The following is a 26,290-nucleotide window of genomic DNA, read 5'->3' as shown; positions in this document are numbered from 1 at the left end:
CTTTTGCTTACACAGCAGACATGAGTCAAACAAGCACACAGTCAAGGATTAGGAAAGTCGGATGCATTAACGTCCTTCACGTGTGAGGGGTTGATGAAGTAAGGAAGTGGGAACAATGGAGAAGGGAGAGAGAGAGGAAGTCTTTCCACTTTTCAGCTCGTGAGAAAAAGGAGGGAAAACACTTAAGCTGCCATCAGCAAGGCCATTCCATCAGGACTGTCTTTATTTTTCTCCAGGTTATCTATCCCCAAAACCAGTATCAGGGCCTAGTCCTCAGTAGGTGTTTCATGCACATTGGTTTAATTGCATGGTGGGTATCCTTTTGTTCAGTGTCTTGGTTGGCTGTGGCTAGTCAGTGAGAAGTCAGCTGGAACTCTAAACCAGATAGGGCACTTACCATCTGCAATGGTTTTCTCTTCTTTTTTGCTACTATTTCCTACTTTTGAAATTTTTTTTTTTTTTTTTTGGTGAGAAGCCAACTGTTTGACTTCCCAGAATGAAAGTTAAGTGCATGCATTTGAAATAAGATATCTTAAAAACCGGGTGGAGAGAAATTTTCATCAGTTAGATCAGGAGTTAGCAGCTTTATCTGTAAAAGGTCAGATAGTCATGTATTTTTGGCTTTGTGGGCCCTTCAGTGTCTGTCACAATTCCACAGTGACACTGTGAAAGAAGCCATAAACTAGTATGTAAATGAATGGGCATGGCTGTTTCAATAATATTTTACTTATGAACACTGAAATTTGAATTTCATATTATTTTCACGTATCACAAAACAGTATCCTCCTTTTGAGTTTTTTCAAGCATTTAAAAATGTAAAAACTATTGTTAGCTTGAGAACCACAGACAAATAGGGGTCATGGGTCACAGTTTGCTGACTCCTGAGTTAGAAAAAATTATCATCTCTTTGATTATCATCAGATCACATCCAATGTTATTTCAAAGCTGTTTCTGTGAGTGAAACACTCTTCCTTAGCCTTTTAGAGAAACAGAATGTACTTTGTAGCCCACTTATTTGCATATTTAAAACACGCCATAAATATGGAGGTAAAATGAATGCACTTATCCTATATAGCATCCTCCCCCGGTGTAGTTACTGAAAGTTGCGAGATTAACATCTTAGAGACACGCTTCCCACAAGAACAAAGCTCAAATGGAACACTGCACTACACAGTAAAATCACAACAAGTCCTAGTGCTTGGGAAACAGGATGACACCACCACAGCCCCCTGAATACACGATCCTCTGTCATCATCTTGGATTTAGTACCACACATCCCTGTTTGGCCCAACCTGATTGTGAAGAAATGATCAGATGACTGAAAGTCTGACCAATTGATGAGATACAGCAAAACAAAGCAAGAAACCCAAACAAGCTGTCCACTGAGGTGCATTTTCTAGGCCTTTCTGTCTTTACATTATCAAGGAGAAACAAAGAACACTTGGCATTTGTTAATAGCAATTTAAGTCTATCGATTCTAATAGCATGCTGGATTCTATGTGAGAAGGCCAAAATAGAAAGAGATGACACTGAATTCCTATGTCTTGGTAGATTACCTAGTATCTTGCAGGAAGCCCTGCTGTGTGCCCCCAGCCACAGCAGATGAATGTGATGATTCTCAGTATACCCAGGAAGACGTGTGTGGAGCATCGGTGCAAAGCGCCCCCTCCTGATGGATGGAGGCAGCTCCTCCAAGGTGGGCAGCTCAGCCTTTAAGGTTCTGGGGCTTTGAGAATCAACAGCGGAGTTTATGAGAAGCCACACAATGTGGAATTTAAAACCTAGTCTTCCACAGTGAAACTGCCTGGGTTGGGATCCTGGCTCTGCCAGGCAGCCATGTGACCTCAGGCAAATTGCTTAACCTCTCTATGCCACCGTTTCCTCATGTGGGAAATTAGGCTAATAATAGTACCAATAGAGTTGTTCTGAGGAGTAAATGGTGAATATGTGTAAAGGGAATAGAACAGTGCCTGCCTGCTGCACAGTAGGTGCTCAATGCAAATTACCTTTCACTGTTTCCAGAGAAGCAGTGGAGGGGGAAGGACACTGCTGTAGGGCCAGGAAACCAGGTTCTCATCGTCCCTCCACCATTTATTAGCCATCAACATTTATCTTCTCAGGTATCCAGTTCCCTTCCATGTAAAAGGAGGACAATAATGCCTTCCTTATCTGCCTCACAGCAGAGAGCTGGACTCTTCCAATGGCAGTATCTCTGAAATTACACAGCCACCTAACATGGCCCCAAAAGGGGCCCCAAAAGGAATGCTAGCTCATGGGCCAGTTGAGGAACAAAAAAACATTAAAGAACAACGAATATTTTTTAAAGTCTTGTTTGGTTCGAACTATCAAAAACATCAAAACAAACAAAAAGGATTTTGCTTTTTAAACATAAGGCAACCCAACACACACACCAACAGCCGACAGTCAAAAACGATTCACCCAGAGATCACAGAGGTGCACATTCATTGAAAATAATGATAGCCTGGCAACTGTCTCCCATCTCTTCCCACCCCTACCTGGCCATACCCATAAAATGCTTGTGAAATAATATTTATTTGAGTTGATTTTTTTCATTTTGATGGGGCTAATGAGTCCAAGCCCTGGGTTCCCACATGAGCAAGTTTACCTCCTTCAGTCTCAAGGCCAATCGTCCTAACTCCAGCCTGCCTCTTGTATTATTCTGGCTTCAAAATGAAAGCTCTACGAAAGAGAGAGAGAGGGGGGCTGGATCATTGCAAATGTATCTCCAAATAAAATAAAATAAAACAATTGAAAACACATGTCCTTTTTTGGAGCTTGGTAGTTTCTGCATGTTATTACTGCACACAAATAATAAGCGTGTAAGGACATTTCAGAAGAGGACCGTGGGTATTCTTCCTTTGGAGAAATGGTTTAGTGCTAACATACCTGGCATCTCCTTGCTCCCAGAATTAGCTCTGTGTAGCTAGGATTATAATCACAGGATTGGCAGTAGATGGTTATTTTAGTGGGTAAGGGAAGTGTTGAGAACCCTACCAGATAGAGAGGCAAGCTCAGAGGGAACTTTGATTGGGCCATCTCACTGGCACATCATTATTGGTGGTCCCAAGAAGAGGACATATCCTGAGACCCCTGAATGGCATTCTGGTTCTTTGCCTAGCAGACTGTGTCACCCTAGGCAGATCTCAGCACCTCACTGGCCTCTGGTTTCTTCTATGGATGACCTAGGGCTGAGAATGCCCACCCTCCCTATAGTATGAGGATAAAGACCCCCAAAACATTTTGTAGATGCAGCTGGAAAGGGAAGTATTGCTTATCATGATAGGGATAGGCTCACCCTTAAAGGAGCTCCAAGTCTACTGATTCACAGAACACTGCATCCTCCATTCCAGGTACCCCAAACTGGCTGCAAAACACCGGGAATCCAACACAGCAGGCATCGACATCTTTTCCAAGTTCTCTGCCTACATCAAAAATACCAAGCAGCAGAACAATGCTGGTGAGTGACTCCCTTCCACCAAGAACCCTTGGCAGTGGTCTATTTGCTGCCCAAGGCATCTTCAATTTGCCCATAGGCATGTCAAATACTTGGGCCAGAGAAGCATCTGGAACCAATACTGCTTATTATTTGCCCCCACACCCCCGCCACCACCATCTAGTCCCCCTTGACACAGGGGAGGAGGTGGTGGATGCTGCTGCCTAGCTGGTGCAGGAGGAAAGGCTTGGGGCTTTACTGCCAAGCTGGAGAGAGGGATGCTGTTTGTCCTCTGAGCCTGCCTTATTGCACAGCATAGTGCACTGCACGGAACGGTCCTCACTGCCCATTTGTCCCAAGTTCACAACCCTGCCTGTGATCACATTAGAGCAACATATTCCCGCTTCCTTCTGGTCCCTACAAGGTTTCTCCAGGGATTTTTCCAGAGGCCAAGGGAGAGGCAGCACAGTCACTACTGTGGCAAATGTGGAAGGCAGACCTGGGCTGTGTTCTCCCCTTCTGCAGGACAGTGGGCCCTGGAAAGCCACTCCTCAAAGCCTGGCCCATCCTACATCAGGCCCTTCATTTCTGACATTGGCTACAGAATTCAGGACTTGGTTCTCTTGCAGGGCCTTCTGAAAGGGAGCTGAGTCTCCCCCAGTTATGCTCACAGCACTTTCAGTCCTTCATTTGGCATTGCCCTTTAAGAATTACCTAAAGCCATTTGAATGGAACCATCCAATTAAGCAGGTATAACACTTGAAGAACGGTGTTAGGCCCAGGAGGAACAGGCTAGCCACTGCAGTGCCAACCTGGGGGGCTTGGATTTTTATCCTATGGGCAATGGCAACCATTCCCTTGCCCTCAGAATGGGATGACAGGACAGCCTCACAGGCTGGATGACTGGAGTCCAGCACAAAGCCAAGCAACTTAAGTGCTCCATGAATCTTTGTGAATGAACGAGTGACTGATGCAAAATGGACCAAAACAAGGGAATAGATGCTAGATGCCCCAGAAGCTCCAAGGAGAATAGCATCTCTTTGGATCAAGGCGACCAGCATATGCAGCTATGCATGGTAAAAGAGACGAAATCTTGGCAGGAACAGAGTTGGTGTATTGGGAAGTAAATAATTCAGGAAGCTACTCAGGACCCAGATTGTGACAAGTGCAAAACTTGATTCTGGAGGTCCAAAGAAGAAACAAACACTTCCTCAGTCTTCAATGCCTGGCAGATGCAGAAGGACAGGCTTCAAGTCAGTTTGATCCAAGAGGGTCTGGAGAGCTGATTAACTGCAGGTAAAAGAACAAAATAATTTCTGTCGAAGGTATTCAGAACCAGAAGCATTTACTATGGGGGTAAATGCATGAGACTCATTTTCTGGGAGTTTCAACTGGGCATAAAGATTAAGAAGGAAGCAGTTGGCTGAGATCATTGAGTGGAAGATGTGGGGAAGTTGAGAAAAAGTCAGGGACAGAGACTGGAAAAAGTGACTGAAGCCCACAGTGCCAGCTTGGAGGGCTTGGGTTTTTATCTTGTGGGCAATGACATCCATTAGAGGTGTGTGTCAAGAAACTAGAAAGAGAGTGGCTTCTGGGAAATAAGAAGAAGCATGTGGAAAGTACTTTCAATCTACTTGGTGCTCTTGCTTCATTGCTGCTTGAACCCTATAGTGTGTTGAGTAGTGTCCCCCCAGAATTCATGTCTAGCCTGGGCAACATAGTAAGACCCTGTCTTTACAAAAAAAAAAAAAAAACTTGTTTTTAATTAGCTGAGCAAGGTGATGTATGCCTGTAGTCCCAGCCACTCAGGAAGCCAAGACAAGAGGATTGCTTGAACCTGGGAGGTCAAAGCTGCAGTGAGCTATGATTATGCCACTGTACTCCAACCTGGGTGAAAGAGCAAGGTCCTGTCTCTAAAAAAATTTTTTTAAATGTATGTCCACCTGGGATCTCAGAATGTGACCTCATTTGGAAATAGGGTCTTTGCAGCTGTAATTAGTTAAGGATTTGGCGATGAGATCATCTTGGATTTAGTGTAGTCCCTAAATCCAATGACTGTTGTTCTTATAAGAATAGGAGAGGGGCCAGGTGTGGTGGCTCTTGACTACATCCCAGCACTGTAGGAGGCCAAGGTGGGTGGATCACCTGAGGTCAGGAGTTTGAGACCACCGTCTCCACTAAAAATACAAAAATTAGCCAGATGTGATGGCACATGCCTGTAGTCCCAGCTTCTTGGGAGGCTGAGGCAGGAGAATGACTTGAACCCAGGAGGCAAAGGTTGCAATGAGCCGAGATCACACTGCTGCCCTCCAGCCTGGGCAACAGAGCGACACTCCACCTCAAAAAAAAAAAAAAAGAGGAGAGGAGAGGACACAGACATGTAGAGGAGAAGGCCACGTGAAGACAGTCAGAGACTGGGGTGATGCTGTCACAAGCCAGGGAACTCTTAGCTTTCCGGAAGCTGGAAGAGGCAAGGAAGGACACCTACTAATACCTTGATATTGGAACTGTAAGGGGAAAAGTCTCTGTTGTGTTAAGCCACCCAGCTTGTGGTACTTTGTTGTAACAGTCCTAGGAAATGAATATGGCCCCTCAGAGCCATTGTGGGAAAGAAGAGTCATTGCTGCTTTCCCGGCTGAGGACACAGAACCAAACGAGAAGACCCATGACTTGTCTACCCCCAAGGCAGAGCTGGCTCTCGAACCCTCGTTTTCAGACTCCACACCCAGTATCCTTTCCTCTTAGCCACAAATATCTTCTTTCATACTTGTCAAAGTGCCCTCAGAAAGATTATCTCATTTGAGCCTTCCAGATTTTTAAAATTATAAATGGTGTTTACATATTATCCATATTTACAGTTCTCCTATTCCCAAGGCCAAAGCCAGTTTCCACCAAATGCCGCATATCCATTTCTTATAAACTCAGTACTCTCCAATTTTCATTGTTTCCCCTTCTTCTGTTTCACCCTGTTTTCTTCTGTAATGAGACTTGCCCTTGTGACTCCTGCTTCCCCTAACTCATTTGCACATTTCAAAGCTCCAGCATTGCTGCTTTCCCAAAGAGCCTGTCGCCAGATGTACTATTCCACCTTCTGTTTGACCATACACCACACATTCCTTCCCTGGAACTATAACTTGCCTACACCCCTCACTTCCTCTTTACTTGTGCTTCCTCCCACCCAATACCCCCGAGTTGTGGTCAACTGGGTCCAAAGTTCTTAGGCTTAGCAAGCCAGAGGTCAAGGCTCCTGTAGGGCTTGCCCTCCTGTAGAGAGCAGCATGGCTCCTGTGTTACGGTCCCAGAGCCCCACAGCCCCTGACCCGGGAGATGGTCCATCCCCTTTCTGCTCTGTGTGAGCTCCGTGGCTGTGGCCTCTCCCCAAGAGCATCAGCATTCAGGCCCAGGCCTCCTTCCACATGCCACCCTACATTACTTTGCCATTTTTTTCCCTCTGGATCTTCAGCTCTGCACCTAGCTCTCCAACTTTCTTTCTTTAGAGGGTTTCTCTTGTATTTTCATTTACTTTCTCTTGAGCAGAGCCCTCCCTCCCCTCTACCTGGTCACTAATGCCCCAGCCCCCACACACACACTGGCCCAGGTCATGATCCTTTTCTGCCCTCTCAAAATGAAAGCATGAGAAAAGCCAACACTGTTACATGGTTTTCCATGGTGGGTCACCTCTCCACTCCACTCCTGTGGTGGCTACAGGAAACATCAAGTAAAATTTCCCTGTTGTTCCCCAAAGCCTCCTAAGTCCCCAGCTACCACAACCGAGACCCCATCCGTGGGAGCCATCCCAGCAGTACTAGAGTAATGGAGAGAATCATCCATTAGTTTGTACATTCAGTCATTCACTGATTCATTCAACAAACCACAAGTTATATAAAGTGACTACAAGTCCGAGCTAATATTTAAAGGGCACTGCTTATGTGCCAGGTACTGTGCTAGGTTCTGGAGTTGCCAAGGCAATGAGACAAAGTCATTGCCCTCCATGAACTAACAATCTACAGGGAGCTGTAAAACAAGTACATGTGCAGTTCCTGGCCTGGGTTTGAATCCCAGCACTTCTAGCTGCACAACTTTACCCAAGAGGCTTATTCTTTCTGAGCCTCTGGCTCTGCATCTGTAAAATGGACTTTACATTCAGTTTCTTCATCTGGCAATAAGGTAATTAATAATATCACCAAGGTTTGTAATGCAGGTTCATCTATTTTATAACTCAGTGCATGTAAAACCCTTAGCGCAGTGTCTGGCCTCGTAACTGTTAAATTTGATTATTCTGATTATTGCTATTATTACAAAAACGGGACCAAGATGAATAATGACATCAGAAACTGCTGCTTCAGCTCTTGCTTTCCCCTCAGTTAGCTCTTCCAAATCTCCCACCCATTCAGTCTATTTTCTACTTTTTAAACTTTGTTGGTGCATGGTCCTCCTCTCCAAAGTGTCATCAAGGAGCGTCAGTGGCCTGGCCCAACTCTCATACCTCAGCAGCCTTGCATTTTTGTTTGTTCCCTGAGGGACAATTCTGTGCTCCGTGTTTAGGCCTATCACTGTACTCACCCCTCCTCTGTAATTTCTAGATCCAAGTTCCCTTGGTCTGCAGTAACCAGATACTGCCTCCATGCCCCCTCCTCTCACTCTTTCCAACCTGCTCTTCACTTCACTTAAATGTAGACTGGATTTTCTCATGACTGGGTGGCAAGATCCCACATTAAGTCAGGTGCTACTTGGGGAAGTTGCTTCGTTTTCTTGTGCCCTAAGATCTCTCACCCACACGCCTGGTTTTGGGGAGAAGGTTAAGGACAGTGTTTCTAAACATGCTGTGTTTCCCATGCAGAGAGGCAGGTGACTGTGTGTGGCTCAACTTGCAGACTCTAAAGCCAACTACTTTAGAGTTCAGAGTTCAGACACCAGCTTTGCCTCTTGTCCTTGTAACATGGCACAGGTTACTTCAACTCTGTAATGCCTCAGTTTCCTCATCTGTGAAATGGGGGTAATAACTGTGTATACCTCATAAGTGTGCTTGGAATAATGCCCACTACCACGTTCAAAGTCAGCTGCTGGGGCCAGGCATGGTGGCTGACCCATGTAATCCCAGCACTTTGGGAGGCCAAGGCGGGCAGATGACCTGAGGTTGGGAGTTCGAGACCAGCCTGACCAACATGGCAAAACCCCATCTCTACTAAAAATACAAAAATTAGCAGGGTATGGTGACAAGCACCTGTAATCCCAGCTACTCAGGAGGCCGAGGCAGGAGAATCACTTGAACCTGGGAGGCGGAGGTTGCAGTGAGCCGAGATCATGCCATTGCACTCCAGCATGGGCAACAAGAGTGAAACTCCATCTCAAAAAAAAAAAAAAAAAAAAGTCAGCCGTTGTTCTGAGCAGTTATCTCGGGTAGACAATTGTACCTTAGCAGAGAGTTCTGGTATAAAAATGCAGTTTGAGGGGTTATACATCTTTAGATGATTAAGACGACGCCCAAGGATCAATCACATAGATGGGATGACAGAGGGAGAGGAGTCAAGGAGGAAGAGAAAGAAGGACTAGCCAGGGAGGATGGAGGAAATCGGGGGTAGTGGGGAGGGCATGAAGATGGGAAAGCAAGCTTTATTGTTGTTGTTGTTGTTTTAAAAGAGTGATCTGTGTTATAAAATGCTGCAGAGAAGGTCCTGGGAGACTTTTGCCTGCTGTGTGCAGCTCCCTGAAAGTGTCCTTGGGTATCCTTTTCTGTCTGCTTTTCTCATGTGGAATCCACCCATTACTCAGATTCTACACAACCAGAGAGAGCTCAGTCTGATGGAGGAAGCACAAACCCTGCTCCCTTAGAAAGGGGAGGACCAGTGGGTGATGATAGGGAACTGGATCAGGAACCCACATGGGAGGAGTGCTCGTGGTCCTGCGAAAGGGCATCTTTGAGATGGGAGAAAGCAGCACTGCATTTAGATTTGGCTGGAGGGGTTCCTCCTCTGAGCCCCACATTCACTTTTTCAATCTTGCAGGGAAAAGTTATGCCCTGGGTTTAGACCTGGAGGTTCATAGAGTGCTGAAGTAGAAGGCTTGAGGGAGGGCACAGTGTCATCCATGCCCCTTTGGCACATCCTGCAGCATCCCTGTAGTTAGCAAGCAGTTAGGTCCGTCCTCCCCCTTAATCATGCTCTCTACCCAGCCTGCCTGGCACATGGCGGAGTTCAGCAAGGGCCCGGGCCTCCGCCTTCTGCAAGCCAGTGCCTCCACCTCTAGCAAGCGTCGCTGTGAAACACCCCTCCCCGCCTGCCACTGGAACACCCCTTTGGCTCCTTGGGTTTGTCTCTTCCCTAAAGGGGTTTCTTTGACACCTACTTTAACATGTCCCCCACTCTCTGTCACTCCTAAGAGGATGTGGACTTCTCCCTCTGAATATCTGTCTTACATTTTGCATTTCTTACCCTCAATCTGCCATTTGAACAGACTCTAAAAATCCCTGCAAATCTCTTGGTTTTCAAGAAATTCATTTTAGTTACTTATCATAATCTAGGCAGAAAGTGCTATATTTCACTTTATTTTCCACAATCGCTCTTTCCTTATGCTTCAATCCTAGCAATACACATGATTTATTTCATGTTCTGTCCACATTGCATATGGCAGGTAATTAACAAATGGATCTAATGTGCATCTTGAACGCTCTATTTTGATTAACTAATTTGAAAAGTCTCCTACCCCTTTTTAAAATTTCTTCCAGCTCTATCATGTTTCCCTCAGATACAGTTAATGTCCTACCAGAATTACCATCCTTGTTTTTGGTGCCAGTGTCGTATTCTCATGTGCTTTTGCCCCTTTTCTTTTTAGCTGGAGAGGAAGTAGGCATGCCTATGCCTGTAGCCTAAGACAAAAATTCAGTATTTCTCCTGCTCTATTCACGCTGACCACCTTCCATCCATCCTCCTTTTGCACAGCCCACTTCCACAGGACTCCCTTTCCCCTAGTGAGAGGTCTGAAAAGCCCCAGGCGCAATAGTGTCTCATCTGTATCACATGCAGTCTTGGGGCTTAAGCTCTCTCAGGCCTCTCAGGCCTCTCAGGCGACCTGCACTAAATGGTGTCTTGCCCAATCTGGATGGTTTTAGTCTTTCAAGGCTTCCTTTGAATTCCCTCTTTTCTTCCCCCTTCAAGTCCACTTTTCTCTCTTATTTCCACCTCTGTATTCCTCTGTCTTGGGGGGCCTTCTTTCTATTTTAAAATTTATACTCCACTTGTTCCAGAAAGGCTTTATAGCTACTCACAGGGATGCATAAAGCACGGCAAACCAACAAAGGCCAAGAGGAGGTGAGAAAGAAAAACAAGGAGACAACCATCAAATGGAGCCCTGGGTGAGCTAAAACAGTCGGGGCAGCCCCAGGGCCTTCGTGCGCCACACAGAAGGTAGACCACAAAGTTGGCTCTAAACTTGTGAGCAGACAAAGCAAAACAGGGCCCCTGGTCAGCTGCAGCTCGGTCCTCCTAGAAGATAAAAACAAACCAGCCTCCCAGAAGAATAACAAATATTCCTGCTGTGAGCCGCAGGCACGGAGGAGCTGTGGTTTCCATTTTCCTTGGCTCTCCCCTCCTGTCACTTCTCTTTCAGGCTGCTGTAGACTCCAGGCCCTGCTGACTTCCTGCTGCTCTGACTCCTCTCCATCTTCCCCCACCTGTGAGCTGTGCTCCTCCCCATCTCACAATCCCTGTGTTCTCTCTTCACCTGAAACTCACTTTCTTCCTTTCTCTCCATCTTCTCTGGAAGACTCAGGAGACCTCCCTGCAGCCTCAGGCGTGTGTCACCAACCTCCCTGCCCCTCTCTGTCCACCCAGCACATGGGACACAGAACAGCCTGTCTGGGCTTATCTATTTTCATCAAGATGAATGGGCTCCTGCACTAGATGTGCAAAGATGTACCCCTTTCACTCGCAAGGTTGCACCTAGTTCTCTTTTTATGGAAGACTCTGAGATGTCCTAACATACTCTTCCTAAAATACTTGTCCTAATAAGGTGCTTCTAACTTCCGAAAGAAAGCCCTAAAAACCTTCCTTGGTATCTGTGACGTGCTGGGCATGAGCTCAGATTGCATTGCCTTTCATCAGTTGTAACTGCAGTGGCCATGTTTTCCAAACTGAAAATCAGATGCCTAACAAATTGCCTTCATTGAAAATAATCAAATTATAAGAAATTGGTACTGTCCCAGGAAATCCAGGACACATGTCCCCAGATGAAAAGCACCTGGTTAGGGCTAAGCCCTCTGCTTCTCCTTTCTCTCCAATCCAAGCTCAAACGTGGTTACCAGAGGGCGAGGGAGTGTACCCTAGTTCCCAACACCTCCTGGTTCCCAATTTGTTGCTGGAACAAAAAAGTAGCCATTAGCCACACAGGTCCCTGAGCAGTCTTGGTTCTGTTTCCAAATAAAGGCCAAGGTTTCCACCTCCCTAAGGCTCACATCAGAGGCTCCTCTTTCTGGAACCTGGAAGCTCCCTGGGCTTATTCTGGAAAAGTTGATTGTCCCTGCTACATAGAATGGAAGAAGACTCTCGGGTTATTCTAGGAACCTCAGTGAGCTTATCTCAGAATTTGGATGATCATTCCCGCTGAATGGGAACGTGATTGAAGGAGTACATTGTGGTTCTTATTAACACGATATCAATGACTGTCATCCTGCCTCTCTCCTTTCCCTTCCTCATCTCCTAGAGCCCTCATATAAGGCAGCAGGGGCAAGCCAGCCACAGGTGCATTCCTCGCTCTTTCCTTGTCTTCTTGTTCCATTCAGACCCGAATCTTCAAATTGCTCCAGTCTTCTCCTTCTAAGAGGTGCCACCTGCAGTGGGTCATGCTCCTGGCTGATGCTGCTAGAAAAAGAACTCATCTGTATCACTGGCGGTCTTTCTTTTCCTTCCAGGTTTTCATGGTTTGTGTCCCCAAAAACCCATCCCTGTCCTCCTATCTTGCAGACTGCCTGGTGTGACCACACCGACAGACTGATTCCTGCAGCCGGCTCTGGTCCTCCCTACCCCGGGGGTCACAGTGCCTCCTTCCCTTCGCTCCCTTTTAATAAGATCTTAAGACTCTTAAAGTAAACGTATTAAGCAAGATCATCCTCATTTGATGTATAGAAAATTTAGGCTTACACACTTCAGCTCAACATTAGAAAGTTTACAATTAGGCCGGGCATGGTGGCTCACGCCTGTAAACCCAGCACTTTGGGAGGCCAAGGCAGGCAGATCACGAGGTCACGAGTTTGAGACCGTCCTGGCCAACATGGTGAAACCCCGTCTCTACTGAAAATACAAAAATTAGCTGGTCGTGGGGGCATGTGCCTATAATCCCGTCTACTTGAGAGGTTGAGGCAGGAGAATTACTTGAACCAGGGAGTTGTAGGTTGCAGTGAACCGAGATGGTGCCACTGCACTCCAGCCTGGCGACAGAATGAGACTCCGTCTAAAAAGAAAAAAGAAAAGAAACTTTAAAATTAAATCTGTAGAATGGACTGCCAGCAAAAGAAGTGAGTATCCCATCAGCAGAAAGGACCAAAAAGAGGCTGGGTCTTTGGAGGTAGGAACTGCCTAATCGAAGGTGTCATTGATTGTACGACACTATTATTTTAAATACTGGCTGGGCACAGTGGCACACGCCTATAATCCCAGCACTTTGGGAGGCCGAGGTGGGCAGATCACTTGAGGTCAGGAGTTTGAGATCAGTCTGGCCAAATGGCAAAACCCAGTCTCTACTAAAACTACAAAAAAATTAGCCGAGCATGGTGGCGCACACCTGTAATTCCAGCTAGTTGGGAGGCTGAGGCAGGAGAACCACTTAAACCCGGGAGGCAGAGGTCGCAGTGAGCCAAGATCATGCCACTGCACTCTAGCCTGGGTGACAGAGCAAGATTCCATCTCAAAAACAAACAAACAAACAAACCTCTAAGAAACAACAACAACAAAATGCTATCACTTAAACAAAGCGTTTTCACTTAACCTCTCATATTTTGATTGTAAGACATTGCCTGATTTCACAGATGTTAAAGAGTGAAGAAAATGTGCACCTTAGACTTGATGAGATATAATAGTGGACTTTCACAGTCCTTTCCGGATCTAACCTTTTATTACTTCCTTGAGGCTATTCAGTGACATGTCAGACCCTCCTTTTGCTTGACCTTGAGCTACCCTGTTGGAAAAAAAGTGAATCAAGTTCAACATTGCTTCTAAATTGCTCTGGGATAGCGGTACTAGCTCCATTTCCAGTAAATAGCAACTCTGCTCTCTGTCCCTCTTTCCTGGAAACAGGTAGCTCTTCCTCATAAGTCAGGGCTTGGCAAACTTTCTCTATATAGGGTCAGATAGTAAATAGTTTAGGCTTTGCAAGCTACATAGCCTCTACCAGACTCTGCTCAATTCTGCTGCAGGAATCATAAAGCAGCCACAGATAATATGTAAACAAATAAATAGGGCTGTGTTCCAATAAAACATCATTTGTGGACACTGAAATTTGAATTTCACATCATTCTCACTTCATGAAATATTATTCTTCTTTTGACTTTTTTCCAACCATGCAAAAATGTAAAACACAAAACAATTCTTAGCTTGAGGGCAGCATGAAAGTAGGCAGTGAACTGGATTTAGTCCTTGGACTGTAATTTGCTGACCTCAATCTTAGGCAGTCCTTGGCTACAATAGCAAGTTCTGTTAATTTCAGTATGCCTCAGCCTCCTCAACGGTAATATGGAGATTGTAATAGCACCCTCTCTTGAAGATTTGTCATGTTAATTAGATGAATTAATGCATATAAATCACTTAGGACAGTTCCTGGCACACAGTAGGCACCAATGTGTGATAGCTATTGCTGCTGCTGTTGCTGCTGCTGCTGTTAATTTCACAGTGCTCCCCCCGCCTCCATACCTAGTGTCCACCCTTTGGACTGGGCAGCCCAGCTTTCCCTGCAATGAGGAAGCATGTGCTGCCCTCTTCTGGCAGGCAGAGGAATCGTCGCCAGAGCCAGCTGATGGGATTTATTCAAGGCCTGTGGATTCGCAAGGGTCTTCCTATACAAAGATTCAGTTTTATCTAAGCCAAAGCTTAGACGGTTCAAACAAGGCTAGGTCTTCTTCAAGGCTCAAAGCCACCTTCCATTATCTGTCCCCCACACCAAGGGAAGGGCATGTCCACCAGGCCTGACGGATCTACCATAGGAGGTCCCTGGCTGCCCCTCCCAATGACAACTACCCCCAAATGCTTCTTTCTCCCTTTCCTCTTCTCCTTCTACAACCTCGAGTCTTTACATTTATGAACTTCCTTGACCTAAAATAAAAAAGTGCTTGAAAGGATTCAGAGCGGCCTGGGAGGGCTGTTAGCCTAGAACTAACAAGCCCCTTATTATCAAAGGCCCTGTGCTTTCCCCCAGGCGTCATGAAAGCCACTGCTGCTGGGGGGTAGGTGGGGAGGAGGGTGGGGAACAGTGAGGTGGGGCATTTTTTCCAGATTCCCAGGATGTGGTGAGCCACGTTTAAAAGAGAGTGTGTATATTTTTTATTCCAAGCCACTTCAATCATAAGGCGCTTCATGCCTTCTCCCCTTGCTCCCTCCCAGCCCCCAGCCCCCAGCCCCCGTGTCACAGTGGCCCTGTCTGGAGGGCCTGGCCATCCAGGGGATGGATGCGGCACCCCCCTTCTCATTCTGCCTTGTGCTCTGCCACGGGCCTGATGAGAAAGCTAAGGCCGTGTGTAAAAAGCAGCAGGAATGTGAAACCTAATTACCCTGTAGCATGCTCAGAAACAGAGTCACTTAGGTGGCCGTGGGGCTCCATGTCTACTCTGTTGGAAGCAGTTCTTTTGGAGGACAGTTGGGTCCCAGGAAGACCGCCGCAGAGGTCTGGGAGCCCCACGGTGGGCTGTTATCAGGCCATCTTGGTGAAGGCTCCTGGGTGGTCAAGCCGACCTCCACAGCAATGCGGATAACATGTGACCGTCTTACCACTTCCTCATAAAGCAGCCATTGCTGTCTCCTTTCAAAAACGCCTCTGGTCACAAAGGGACCCTTCAGGCTGCCTTCCTTGGCAACCCCTGTGTGCAAACAGCCAACTAGGGGTATTTTGTTTGTTGGTTTGTTGGGTTAAAGTTTTGCTTTGACTAGCATTCTTGCAAGGAAAAACAAATAACCTAGGCTCGGTGGGACCCACCTCGGAGGTCTGGTGGGCTCTGCACAAGCATGTCCTCGTCTCCTCCCTCACGGAGGGTCCTTGGGGCTGAGGGCAGGAGGGAGAGGAGGGGGCAAATGCTTCCTCTGGCCCCTCCCATGAGCTGCCCGAGGGATTCCTCCAGAGGGTCTTCGATTTGGTTCATTATTGAGGTGGATGCTTCCAATTTATAATTTAACAAATCTTGCTCCTGAAACAAATCCTTGGGCAGTTGTAAGGAAGGCGGTTGGTGGTGGCGTGGCCTGTTGAATGGGGCAGGCATGGGGAGAAGGGGGTGGGGAGAGCTGGGCCCTGCGTGGGTGGGCGCATTCATTAGTGGAATTTTGCTGTGTGGGCTCCTGGACTGGAGTAGAGCGGAGACCACCAACACCATTCCATGTGGTGGAATTTCCCGCTGTCTGACCAGAATGAGTTCTCCTGGCCTGGCCTGGATGCAGATCAAGACCTGGGGAATAAAGGAACGTTAAATAACTGATTTGCCCATGAGTTAAATGTTCTGTCACCTCTTCCTACCATTACCTCATCCTATGCAACCAACACCTCTTGTCTTTGTGCAGTCTACACATAAGAACCAAATACGTTTCTCAATCTCTCTCTCTCTCTCCACACACACACACATACACTTATGCACTTCGTGTGTGTTCTGATGTTCTTATGTACTGGCAAAAGCCATCACATACCTCCTTAGACAGGCTCATTTCAATTAATCTAAAAGAAAGTGCTTACATGCAAAATTATATTCATGATGGGACACAATATAAGTCTCATAACTTTACCACTAAGCACAGGATCTGCAGACCACAGAAGTACAATAGTGTGTCCATGGGTGTGTGTGTCTACATTTCATTGTGTGTGTGTAGGTTGAAAGTATCACAGTTGGTTTATACAATTACTACATTCATAACCCCTTGTCTGTGGTTAGGACGTAGCTTTGAAGAAATTTTTCCAAGTTTCTGCTGACCTTTAGGGGAGAATATCTCTGGGTAAGTTAACCTGTAGAATACATTCCCTCATTTTTGGTAGAGCTGGGGCTGAAAATGACAAGATGTGAAATCCAGGTGGTGCACTGAACCTTCTAGCAAAAGCTTCCGCATTTCTCAGCTTTTAAACATCTTTTGCTACCAACTAGTGTTGCAAAGACATAAGAATTAAAACCAGGGATTAAATCTAGTCTGGTATTCTGACTTTATCAGCAGTTTAGAGAGGATAATTTGTTGGGAAAAAGTTGCTACATGGAACTTTGCCTTTAAAACCCCAGGCTTTCTTTCAAATCCTGCTCCAGAGCCGTCTTGCAGGAAGGCACTCCACCCCACCTCAAGCTTGTTTCCAGGCTGAGCCGGAGTAGCCTCATGAGTTAAGACAGGCACAGACTTAAGGCTTAAGCATAAAGCAGCACTTCTTTTCATTCCTCTTGTTAGCCAGACCATTTTCTACCTTGCATATACATTTGAATCCCCTGGGGGTTTTAGAGGAAGAATAACCCCCATAGGTTCTTAGTTGGAAGGGACCCCTGTAACAAAATGAAGGGAATCCCTTCATCTATCCTCAAAAGACAAGAGAAAAACAAGCAGAAGTTTATTAACATGTATATTTTCTATAATGAGGAGTTCTCAAAGAGATGGCTTTCAATTCTAGTTTCACAGCATCCTCATCAAAGGACAGTAAACTTTTAGAGATGTGACAAGGGAAAAAAACATTTTGAGTCTCTAGGGGCAGCAACTTGGGGGAATAGCAAATGAATGGCAGATAAAGGCCAGTTAGCAAAGCTTGTTCAATGTAGATTCCTGCAGGGCCATCTCCAGGAGCATAAGAGTCTTAAGTTGTTTTCAGTGGTTCTCCCTGGTAGAAGCGGGGAGGCAAGATACGTTTTGTCTTTGTAAATCTACGTCCTGCTTTTAGACAAATAGAGGGAGGGCAGAGAGCTTTACTGCCTCTCTTTCTTCTGAATTGTCTTCATCTCAACAATCCTTCCTATTTTGGCGGTGGCATATCCTGGTTTCCCACAGGGTCTTGTTACGAAGCAGATATTGAGGTAGTGGATCTGGGGCGAGGCCTGAGAGCGCCCAGGCGATTCCGACACTGCTGGTCCAGGGCTGTGCTGTGAGAAACAGGGTTCCGAGCAGCTGTCTCTGTGAGGAAGCGTGCTGGGTGTGCCTCCTTCATCATTGTCACCCCAGACCCCAGCTTAGCGTCTGACCCAGGGCAGATGGTCCATCAATATTTGTTAAATGAGTGAAAAAAAGTATCCCAAACACTTCAACATGCCTCTACCTTGTCTACGCCTTTGCTTGGGAGATGATGACGGGGCCTCATCAGAGCCACGGCACGTCCTTCAGCCGCTTCCTGTCCCCGCTGTGGAACCTCACCTTTTAAATCTGTCCCCATGTTGCAGACTCCCCTATGCTCTGACTGTATTTATTTAAAACTTCCCAGTCCCCATTTAAATCCTATGATGTTCTATGACTAGCGTTGTCTTTGACGTGAGAACATACAATGCTTTTGTAGCCTCTGTTATATGATATCAAGCTTCATGGTGAATAATCTCACTTAGAACCAATCAATAAAAGAGTGCAAGAACCTGAACAGCTCTCCTCACTAGGATGGCCAGTGTGCTGGCGGGCTTCGCTGAAGTGGGATTTTTCTTTTCACCATTATTTTTATAACCACATTCAAGGGAAATTCTATTTGGTGTTAAAAGTGATACTTCACCAAGAGTCAAAAGAGAAAACACAGAAGGCTAAATTCTAGACTTTTTTCAGCTAGCAGCCAGAGGTCAAATTATTTTTCTAAGACCCCTGGTGGACAAAGCATTTAATGATCTGGATCAAGGTAAATAAAATACGTTTATCTGGCCGGGCGCGGTGGCTCATGCCTATAATCCCAGCACTTTGGGAAGCCGAGGGGGGCGGATCACAAGGTCAGGAGTTCAAGACCAACCTGGCCAATATGGTGAAACCCCATCTCTACTAAAAATACAAAAAAAAAAAAAATTTAGCCGGGCGTGGTGGCGGGTGCCTGTAGTCCCAGCTACTCGGGAGGCTGAGGCAGGAGAATGCCATGAACCCAGGAGTTGGAGCTTGCAGTGAGCCGAGATCACGCCACCGCACTCCAGCCTGGGTGACAGAGCGAGACTCCATTTCAAAAAAAATAAAAAAATAAAAATATATATATATATGTATATGTATATATATATGTGTGTGTGTGCGTATGTGTGGGTGTGTATATATGTTTCTCTGTGCTAGTGTCTAGAACCTCTTCCCTTCCAGAACATTCTGGGGAGGGGAGGGTTGAGCCACGTGATTTCTCAGACCTCCTGCACTCAGCTCTAACTCTGATGGTCTCATGCCCACTGATGTTTGCAATGATAGTTATCCATGTTCTGTTTCCATTGTGGGGACCCAAAAGATGAGTTTTACTCAACATTTTGCCCAGGTCTGAAACTGCCTCAGTCCTACCTGAGTCGTTTGGCAGAGAGGTTGATGCTAACCTATGCTTCTCTCTTGGCTCTGATAACAAAGTGGCTGGGACTCTGTGGGAGGGTATCTCAGGCCAAACTAATTGAATCCCTTCATCTATCCTCAAAAGACCAAGGGCTACTATTGTACAAAGAAAGGGAACTGTTGTTCCTCTACAGAGTTAAAGCTTATTACGTAAGTATATACATAGAGTCACATGATTTTAGGGTCCTTCGTCTTTCCTCAAACCCCACCGAACAGCTTATTCTTTCAACACATACTTATTCAGTACCATACGCTGTGCAAGGTGCTAGAATAAAAGTGAAATAATGAGGCTGAGCGCGATGGCTCATGCCTGTAATCTCAGCACTTTGGGAGGCCAGGGCAGGCGGATCACGAGGTCAGGAGTTCAAGACCAGCCTGGCCAATATGGTGAAACCCAGTCTCTACTAAAAATACAAAAATTAGCCAGGCGTGGTGGCACGCGCCTGTAGTCCCAGCTACTTGGGAGGCTGAGGCAGAAGAATTGCTTGAGCCAGGGAGATGGAGGTTGCAGTGAGCTGAGATCGCACCACTGCATTCCAGCCTGGGTGACAGAGCGAGACTCTATCTCAAAAAAAAAAAAAAAAAAAAAGCGGAATAATGACATGTTGGCATATTGGCAATACCTATGTATATTGGCAAATGTTGTGTTTGGCTGTTTGTAATAGAAGCCTGACTACAGTGGCTAAAGCAAATATGTGTTTTATTAGCAAAACCTATATAGCATTTTACTATGAGCCATGCCCTGTTCTAAGCACTCTTGATAAATGTTTACTTCTTAAGAGGAATTTGCTTTTCTCACATAACAAGAAGTCCAGAGAGTAGAGAGTTCCAGGCAAATGTAGTTGCTGAAAGAAGTCGAGAATTGAGCTGCTGCTTAGAGCTCCTAATTCTCCATCTTTCGTGTGTGACTTTCATTCTTGTTTCACAGGATGGTTGCTCCACCCCCAAACATCACATCCGCATTCCAGACAATGCCAGCCGCATCTATCTTATCTTTTCCAGAAGCCTATTGATTAATTTCTACCGATATCTCTTTAGCCAGAACTTGGTTATTTGGCCTTCTGTAGCTGAAATTCTGGGAATCTAGGAAGATGAGTATTTTTGATAGGGCACATTGCTACCCTGAAAATATATATATATATGGGCTCTGTCTTCTACTAGTAACAAATAAAAGGATACTGAATTCTTGTATATTCAATTCTTATATATTCACTTTCAAGTTAAGGTGATTTTTTTTCTCTCTCTGGTGAAAATACCTGTCCTAGCCATTGCCAAAAAGGACACACTATTTTAAATTCTCCTTTGGTGTTGGAAAAATCTGAGTCATTTACCCCCTACTAGATTTCAGGAAACAGAAGTATAAAATTGCACATTTAATTTGCTACACACTTCAAACTTTAGGAGATGCAAGACTCATGTAGTAAAAGCTGTGCAACTCAAACATCCAGTGGGTAGCTTCTCCCCACAAACTGTAATTTTTGTTGGGGCACATTAGGGTATCCAGGGAACTGCTCTGAGCAAGGGGGAGGGAGGTCCAGGTGTACTTGTAGCATATCTGGGGAATTCTGTGTAAGTATCAGTCACCCCCAACCTTTAAGGTTGCCCCATTTCACATCTGTTATGATGAAGGCTTTCGGCTGGGGGACTGTGGTTCTGGCTGTAGAGTCAGAATGAAAGGAACAGCTGAATATCCCTGTTCATGTCAGCATTTCAGGGCAGAGGATGAGTCAAGCACGATGTTTACTGAGCAGAGCCAGAGGCAAGAGCCACTTTTTTCTTGCAGCTCTAAGAATTTTTTGTTGCTTTTTTTGTATGCTTTGTTTCTCATACATCAGCATCATCATGCGTTGCACATACACATTGTACATAACAACTGCTTACAGCATGCCGGGCACTGTACTAAGCCCTCTGCAGGTGATGACTCAATTATTGCTCCCAGCAACCCTCTAAGGTATGCCATGTTATGATCTCCACTTTGCAGAGAAGGAAACAAGCACCAGTTAAGCAACCTGCCCAAGCTAGTATGTGTCAGGGTCAGGACCCCAGCCCAGGCAGCTGGTCCCATGATCTGTGCTCTTGACTTGCGTATATTAACATTTAATATAATCCACTATTTAATATGTATGTGGTGCTGAATTAAACAAGAGTGTGTCATTTAGGAAATGGTGATCAAATCAGTTCACGATCCGATGAATACTCAATGAATGACTACCATGTGTATTTCCTTAAATATACTCAACACTTCCCACCTTCCCCATCAGGGTCCTCACCCAGCAATCCATGTGGGGAAAGGGGCACAAAGTTGGCCCACAGTGGGCACCAAATAGATGCCTGTTTAACAAATGAAAGAATGGGCAACTGGAAGAGAATTTGTAGGATATTCACAGAATCACCAAATCCAGTAATTATTTCAGTCTAGCATTGCAGTGGCACAGAGGCAGTTTTTAAGTTTGTGAATGGCTCTTATGTAAAAGATGTGGCTATTTGAGGATGAAACAAGACAAAATGTGGTGAATGTACTTCAGCCTAAGTGTTTTGGGGGAGGGAGAATTGAGAAAAATCTCTAGGTCTAAACGCTGGAACGGATGACTGATAAAGTTAGAATCTCTCTTAACCAGCTCATTCTAAGTGTGTGAGCGTCCGCATTAAACCTAATCTATGGCCTGATACTTAAAAATAACCTGTTATAAAGTAACCATAAAAAAACTCACAGATTTCAGCCTGATTCATTTGGCCACATAAACTACAATCAGCATTAATAGCTTCCGTCAGCATTTATGCCGTACTTTCTATTAGCACGATGGGTTCTACAATCATTTATGAGTTTCTGGAAAGTCTAATAGAAAACACACGTACATGTTCTCTGTGGAAAATGCACAATAGGTTTTTGGGGAGTTTTTTGTTTGTTTGTTTGTTTGCTCAGGGATAAGCCAGAAGGTGTCGCCACTGCACCATGGCTAAAGTCTGGGCCGGGTTCCCTAACCAGAACTTCTCCCCTGATCGCTCCTGAGCTCGCTAGCTCTGCAGCTTCCTCCCACATTCAGTCAGTCTCTCTCTCTCTCTCTCTCTATCTCTCTCTCTCTCTTCCTTCCTTCTTCTGTTGATAAATAAACATTCAGGCAGCTTACATGCTACAGATGAGTACACAAAAGGAAACTTAATTCGAAGACCTAAGTGATAATCTTTCTCTTCAAATCTACTGTGGCTTTTAAGAGGTTTAGAAAATTATTTGGATCTGGAATCCCTACCTCCCTTCATACTTTAAGAAAATATTATACTAAAGGCATGCTAAAGTTGTCCTAAATGTTTACCATGCTGGTGTTTTAAACATAGCCAAATACTGGCCAAAGTCTCTTGCCTTTAAAAAAAATATGCATTTTGTTGTTGTACTAATACTTCTGAACATACGCCAAATATAAGGGTGATTTGTGGAGCTGTATTAAATAAAAAGATGCTTCTTTATAAGAATCCCCTATAGAGCTTGGGGAAGCAGCTATGTGGAGAATCTGTGTCTTCCTTAAGAAAGTTTCTGAATTCCTTGGAAATACATCAGAAAACACCCCATTCTCCCCACCACAGAGGAGGGTGGGCAACCAACAGTGTCCTATATCCCAACCCACCATAATTGTAAGACTTAAACGCTATCTTTCAAATAAAGAATCATTTACTGGCTTCTTACTGGAAAGAACTATAGGAGCTTGTCATTTAATTCATCCTCCCCTCTGAGGTTGAAATTCTTTCTAGAACAAACAAATAATATCTATGGCACCACATGCTGCACACTCTCTGTAGCCCGGCTGACGCCACACGAGGGAACAGTGGGGAATCTGTTGAAGTTGCCATTGCATTTTGCTTTCTCATAAACCGCTGTTTGTCTTTCTGCCTTTCCTGTTTTTAGCAGTGCCTAGAAACGGAGGCCTGGGAATTGCCTCCCCCATGTGAGCCCCTGGGTTGTTCACACCCAAGGCCAATTTGACAACATCCTCCTCTCTGGCTATGAGGCCAAGTCCAGTGTTCTTGGTTCAGTGCCAAAGGTGGACATGAACTCTCTAAACTGTCAAACTAAGAAAATGTGACACACCCATGTGGCCTGGAGAGAGCAAAGCCAAACCCAAAGAGATGCTTCCAGGCAACTTTAGATCCCTAACATGTTAGGAAAGTCAAGAGCAAGCTTCATCCTGCGAGCTCTCCAGGATTCTCCTTGGACCTGGAACATGCTAGGATGTTCAGATAAACTTCATTTCAGACACTGAACTTCTGCCTTGAGCTGATCTCTTCTCTCATCTTTCTCTCGGTGTCTTCTTCCCCTTCATCCTCTCATAAACCCAAGTTCTATAGCTGTAATAATAATAATAGCAGTTAACTTTAATCAAGTCTCACTCTGCACCAGACACTAAGTGATGTGAACCTGTGAACAAGCATAACTGAGGATTCAAACCCAAATCTCTTACGGCAGAGTGAATGTGTTGCTCTACTACTGTGTTTGTTATCAGAAGCCATGGCTCCCCGACATACTCGACCCAGATTCTCTGTTTCTTCCTTGATGAAACCAGTGACATGCAAACATAGCCAGAGGGCCCAGGCACAGCAGAGAGCGTCCCATCAGACCTGATAGAAAGTCCCCTTCCCATCTTCTAAAACCTTGCTGCCATTTCTGACTTCATGTGGTCTAAGAATCTGGTGTAGACATTATTTAAAAGACAAAGGGACCTGAAAATCAGCCCCCCCTTACCTGCCATGAGTCCTAGAAAGGTCACTGCGGATGAGAAAACCCCAGTTTCCACCTGCTTTATAATTTTGCCTTTGTGTGGTCATTCATACTCATATAACCTAACTGTAACTGGGCCACTGTTCTCTTTCTTTAAGGACTTTGGCAACTGAGAAAAAAAGCTACATGACTCATTTCTAAAACCTGAAAGATGAATGCAGATCTTTATGTAAAGTTTTCTGGTGGGGGAGGGGATTGGTTACACTGCCCATCACAGAGCTGAACATCCTCAAAATCCCCTTAGAATATCTTTGCCTCTCCTCAAAATTGAGCTCGTTATAGCAGCATCTAGATTTCTGCCTGCTTGGCCTGCACCTGCCCTTTTCCTCACCCTCCCAATCCTCCTGGGCCCTGCTGGGGCTCCTACATCCCGCTTGCTCCTGGATCTTTGGGCCTAGTCCATCTGATCTCTCTCAGTGTCTCTTCCTCTTGTCCTAGCTGCCTGTGGAAAGAAAGCCTTCTTCTTCCAACAGATGAGTAAGTGGTGATATTCTTCTTATTATTATTTTTTGTTTCCATCACGTTACCATTCACGTTTTAAACTATCAAATGTCAACAAGCGTGGCCATCTTTGTATTTTCTCTTCAAAAATATGTGATGGCCAAAGAAATCTCCGTCTGCCATGGTCTTCCTCAAACCACCACTGTACTTTTTTTGCACCTTTTGGTTATATCAACATGATCTCAAATGAGAAGATGAAAAGTAAAAACTTCACTCAGTGCTCCAGGTATTTCTCAATATCTAGATATTTCTTTCCTGCTAGGAAAAATCCAAATGGATTTCTCACTTTTCGACCAGATGTTTCATTGTCACACAGCCCGTGTGACAGCATTGGCCCCTAGTACAGGCAGAGTTGAAAAGTGATGTGATGGGTCATGGTTGCCCCTCTACTCAGAGAAAACTCCTTCTTGACCTCATCACGGTCGCTGAAAGTACTAAGAATTATATCTGAAATCAAGCATTGGTAGCAGAACACAAATATGTTACCAAATTAGTTGGAAGGTAAGGCATGGGGGAGTCATGAGGGGAGCCCCATCCTCTTTTGTCAGGGGAATGAGAACATTTTGCAGCACCTGTCAGGCCATGTGAATACCCAAGGAGTGATGGGACAGTCCTTGCACCCAGAAGTGGCCTTGCAGAGTAGAAGGAGTTTATGTTTTAGAATCTAATAGCCCTGCGCTTAAATCCTGGGCTTTGCACCTAAATTATAATAGAGCTAATAGATTGAACATTTTTTTCTCTCTGCCACTCTGAGTACGTGATTCTAATCTGCCCTAGGCATTCATTGGCCTCAGAGAGATTAGGATTTCTGTAAAAGGAACTCTAAGACAGAAAAAAGAATTCAATATTCAGCTTTTGATCTTCAAAATAGCATTTTCAACAAGACAGTAGACTTTTACCCAACCTATTGTCTAAGATGTTCTAAACTCTTTTATTTCTCAATTTTTACCCATCAAAAACCCTGCCTGGAGGCCTCGACTCACAGAGTAGAAACAATTGTACTGGCTATGCAGCAAGGCCGCGAGGCTTTCTGCTCAATGATTGATGGGCTATTTGACCTGGGAAAACTAAAAGAAAAGCCCACCCTTCCTAGCACAGGGGAGTTGGGGATGAAGAAGAAAGGAGAGGTGGTGGTGGGGAGGGTCAGGGAACTAGAGCATGTTAAGAGCTCCGTGTGGTGCTTTGCTTGTGTATCCTTCCAGATTGTGGAGGGAGGCAAGCAGCCCACCTGTAACCCCCACCCAGCATCCCCATGGTTACTCTGGAAGGAAGCAAACAGAAGAAATGCAGAACCTGTATTCGCTTTCCAAAGCCTTCCACCCATAGATTCCAGAACCCCCATCTCCCAAGTGCTGTGAGGTCACAGGGGCCTAGTCCCCAATTCCCAGCCCCACTGACTCAGGAAGGAGAGCAAGGAGGGGCAGGTTCTCTGGGAAACTGAGCATATCAATGCAAAAGAGACAGAATTCTCTAGAGGGACTATTTAGATTATTACATCAGACTAGGTTATAATCCAAAATGGACGAAATTAAAGTTGTTGTTGTTTTTCCACCACCCAGAGGTTAGGAGCTTGTAAGGAAGACCATAGCAGTTGAAAACAAAACAAGGCACATTTCCATTGTACATCCCAGGAGTAGTTTGAATGGTTTAAGGACCAGCTATGTGTGTGCTTGCTTAAGCGTATGTGCCCTGGGTAAGTCTAAGACTCAGTTTCTTCATCTGTTGAATGACGATGAATAATATTTTCCATCTCAATAGCCTCATTGTGTGTTTAAATGGTAGTTGCATAAACATCCCTAGCTCACTGCGGGAATTCAGTGAGTGTATTTCCTTACTGGTGCTAAGGTATGGGACTAGGGCAATAAAAGGAACAAG

At 45.2% G+C, this 26,290-nt stretch overlaps 1 protein-coding gene across 3 annotated transcripts in view; it reads left to right on the top strand.

Moving 5' to 3' along the window:
- Nucleotides 1-26,290, top strand: part of CLIC5 (chloride intracellular channel 5) — a 117,750-nt gene that overhangs the window by 70,927 nt on the left and 20,533 nt on the right. For all 3 annotated transcript variants that reach the window (XM_003833212.4, XM_055113661.3, XM_055113660.2), the window contains exon 4: nucleotides 3,372-3,478. In XM_003833212.4, the coding sequence (XP_003833260.1) occupies nucleotides 3,372-3,478 (107 nt within the window). The remainder of the gene's footprint in view (nucleotides 1-3,371; nucleotides 3,479-26,290) is intronic.

This window comes from Pan paniscus, chromosome 5, assembly GCF_029289425.2.
Source record: "Pan paniscus chromosome 5, NHGRI_mPanPan1-v2.0_pri, whole genome shotgun sequence".
NCBI lineage: Eukaryota > Metazoa > Chordata > Mammalia > Primates > Hominidae > Pan > Pan paniscus.
The sequence above is the reverse complement of the archived record's forward strand: the minus strand, read 5'-3'. Positions and strand labels throughout refer to the sequence as shown.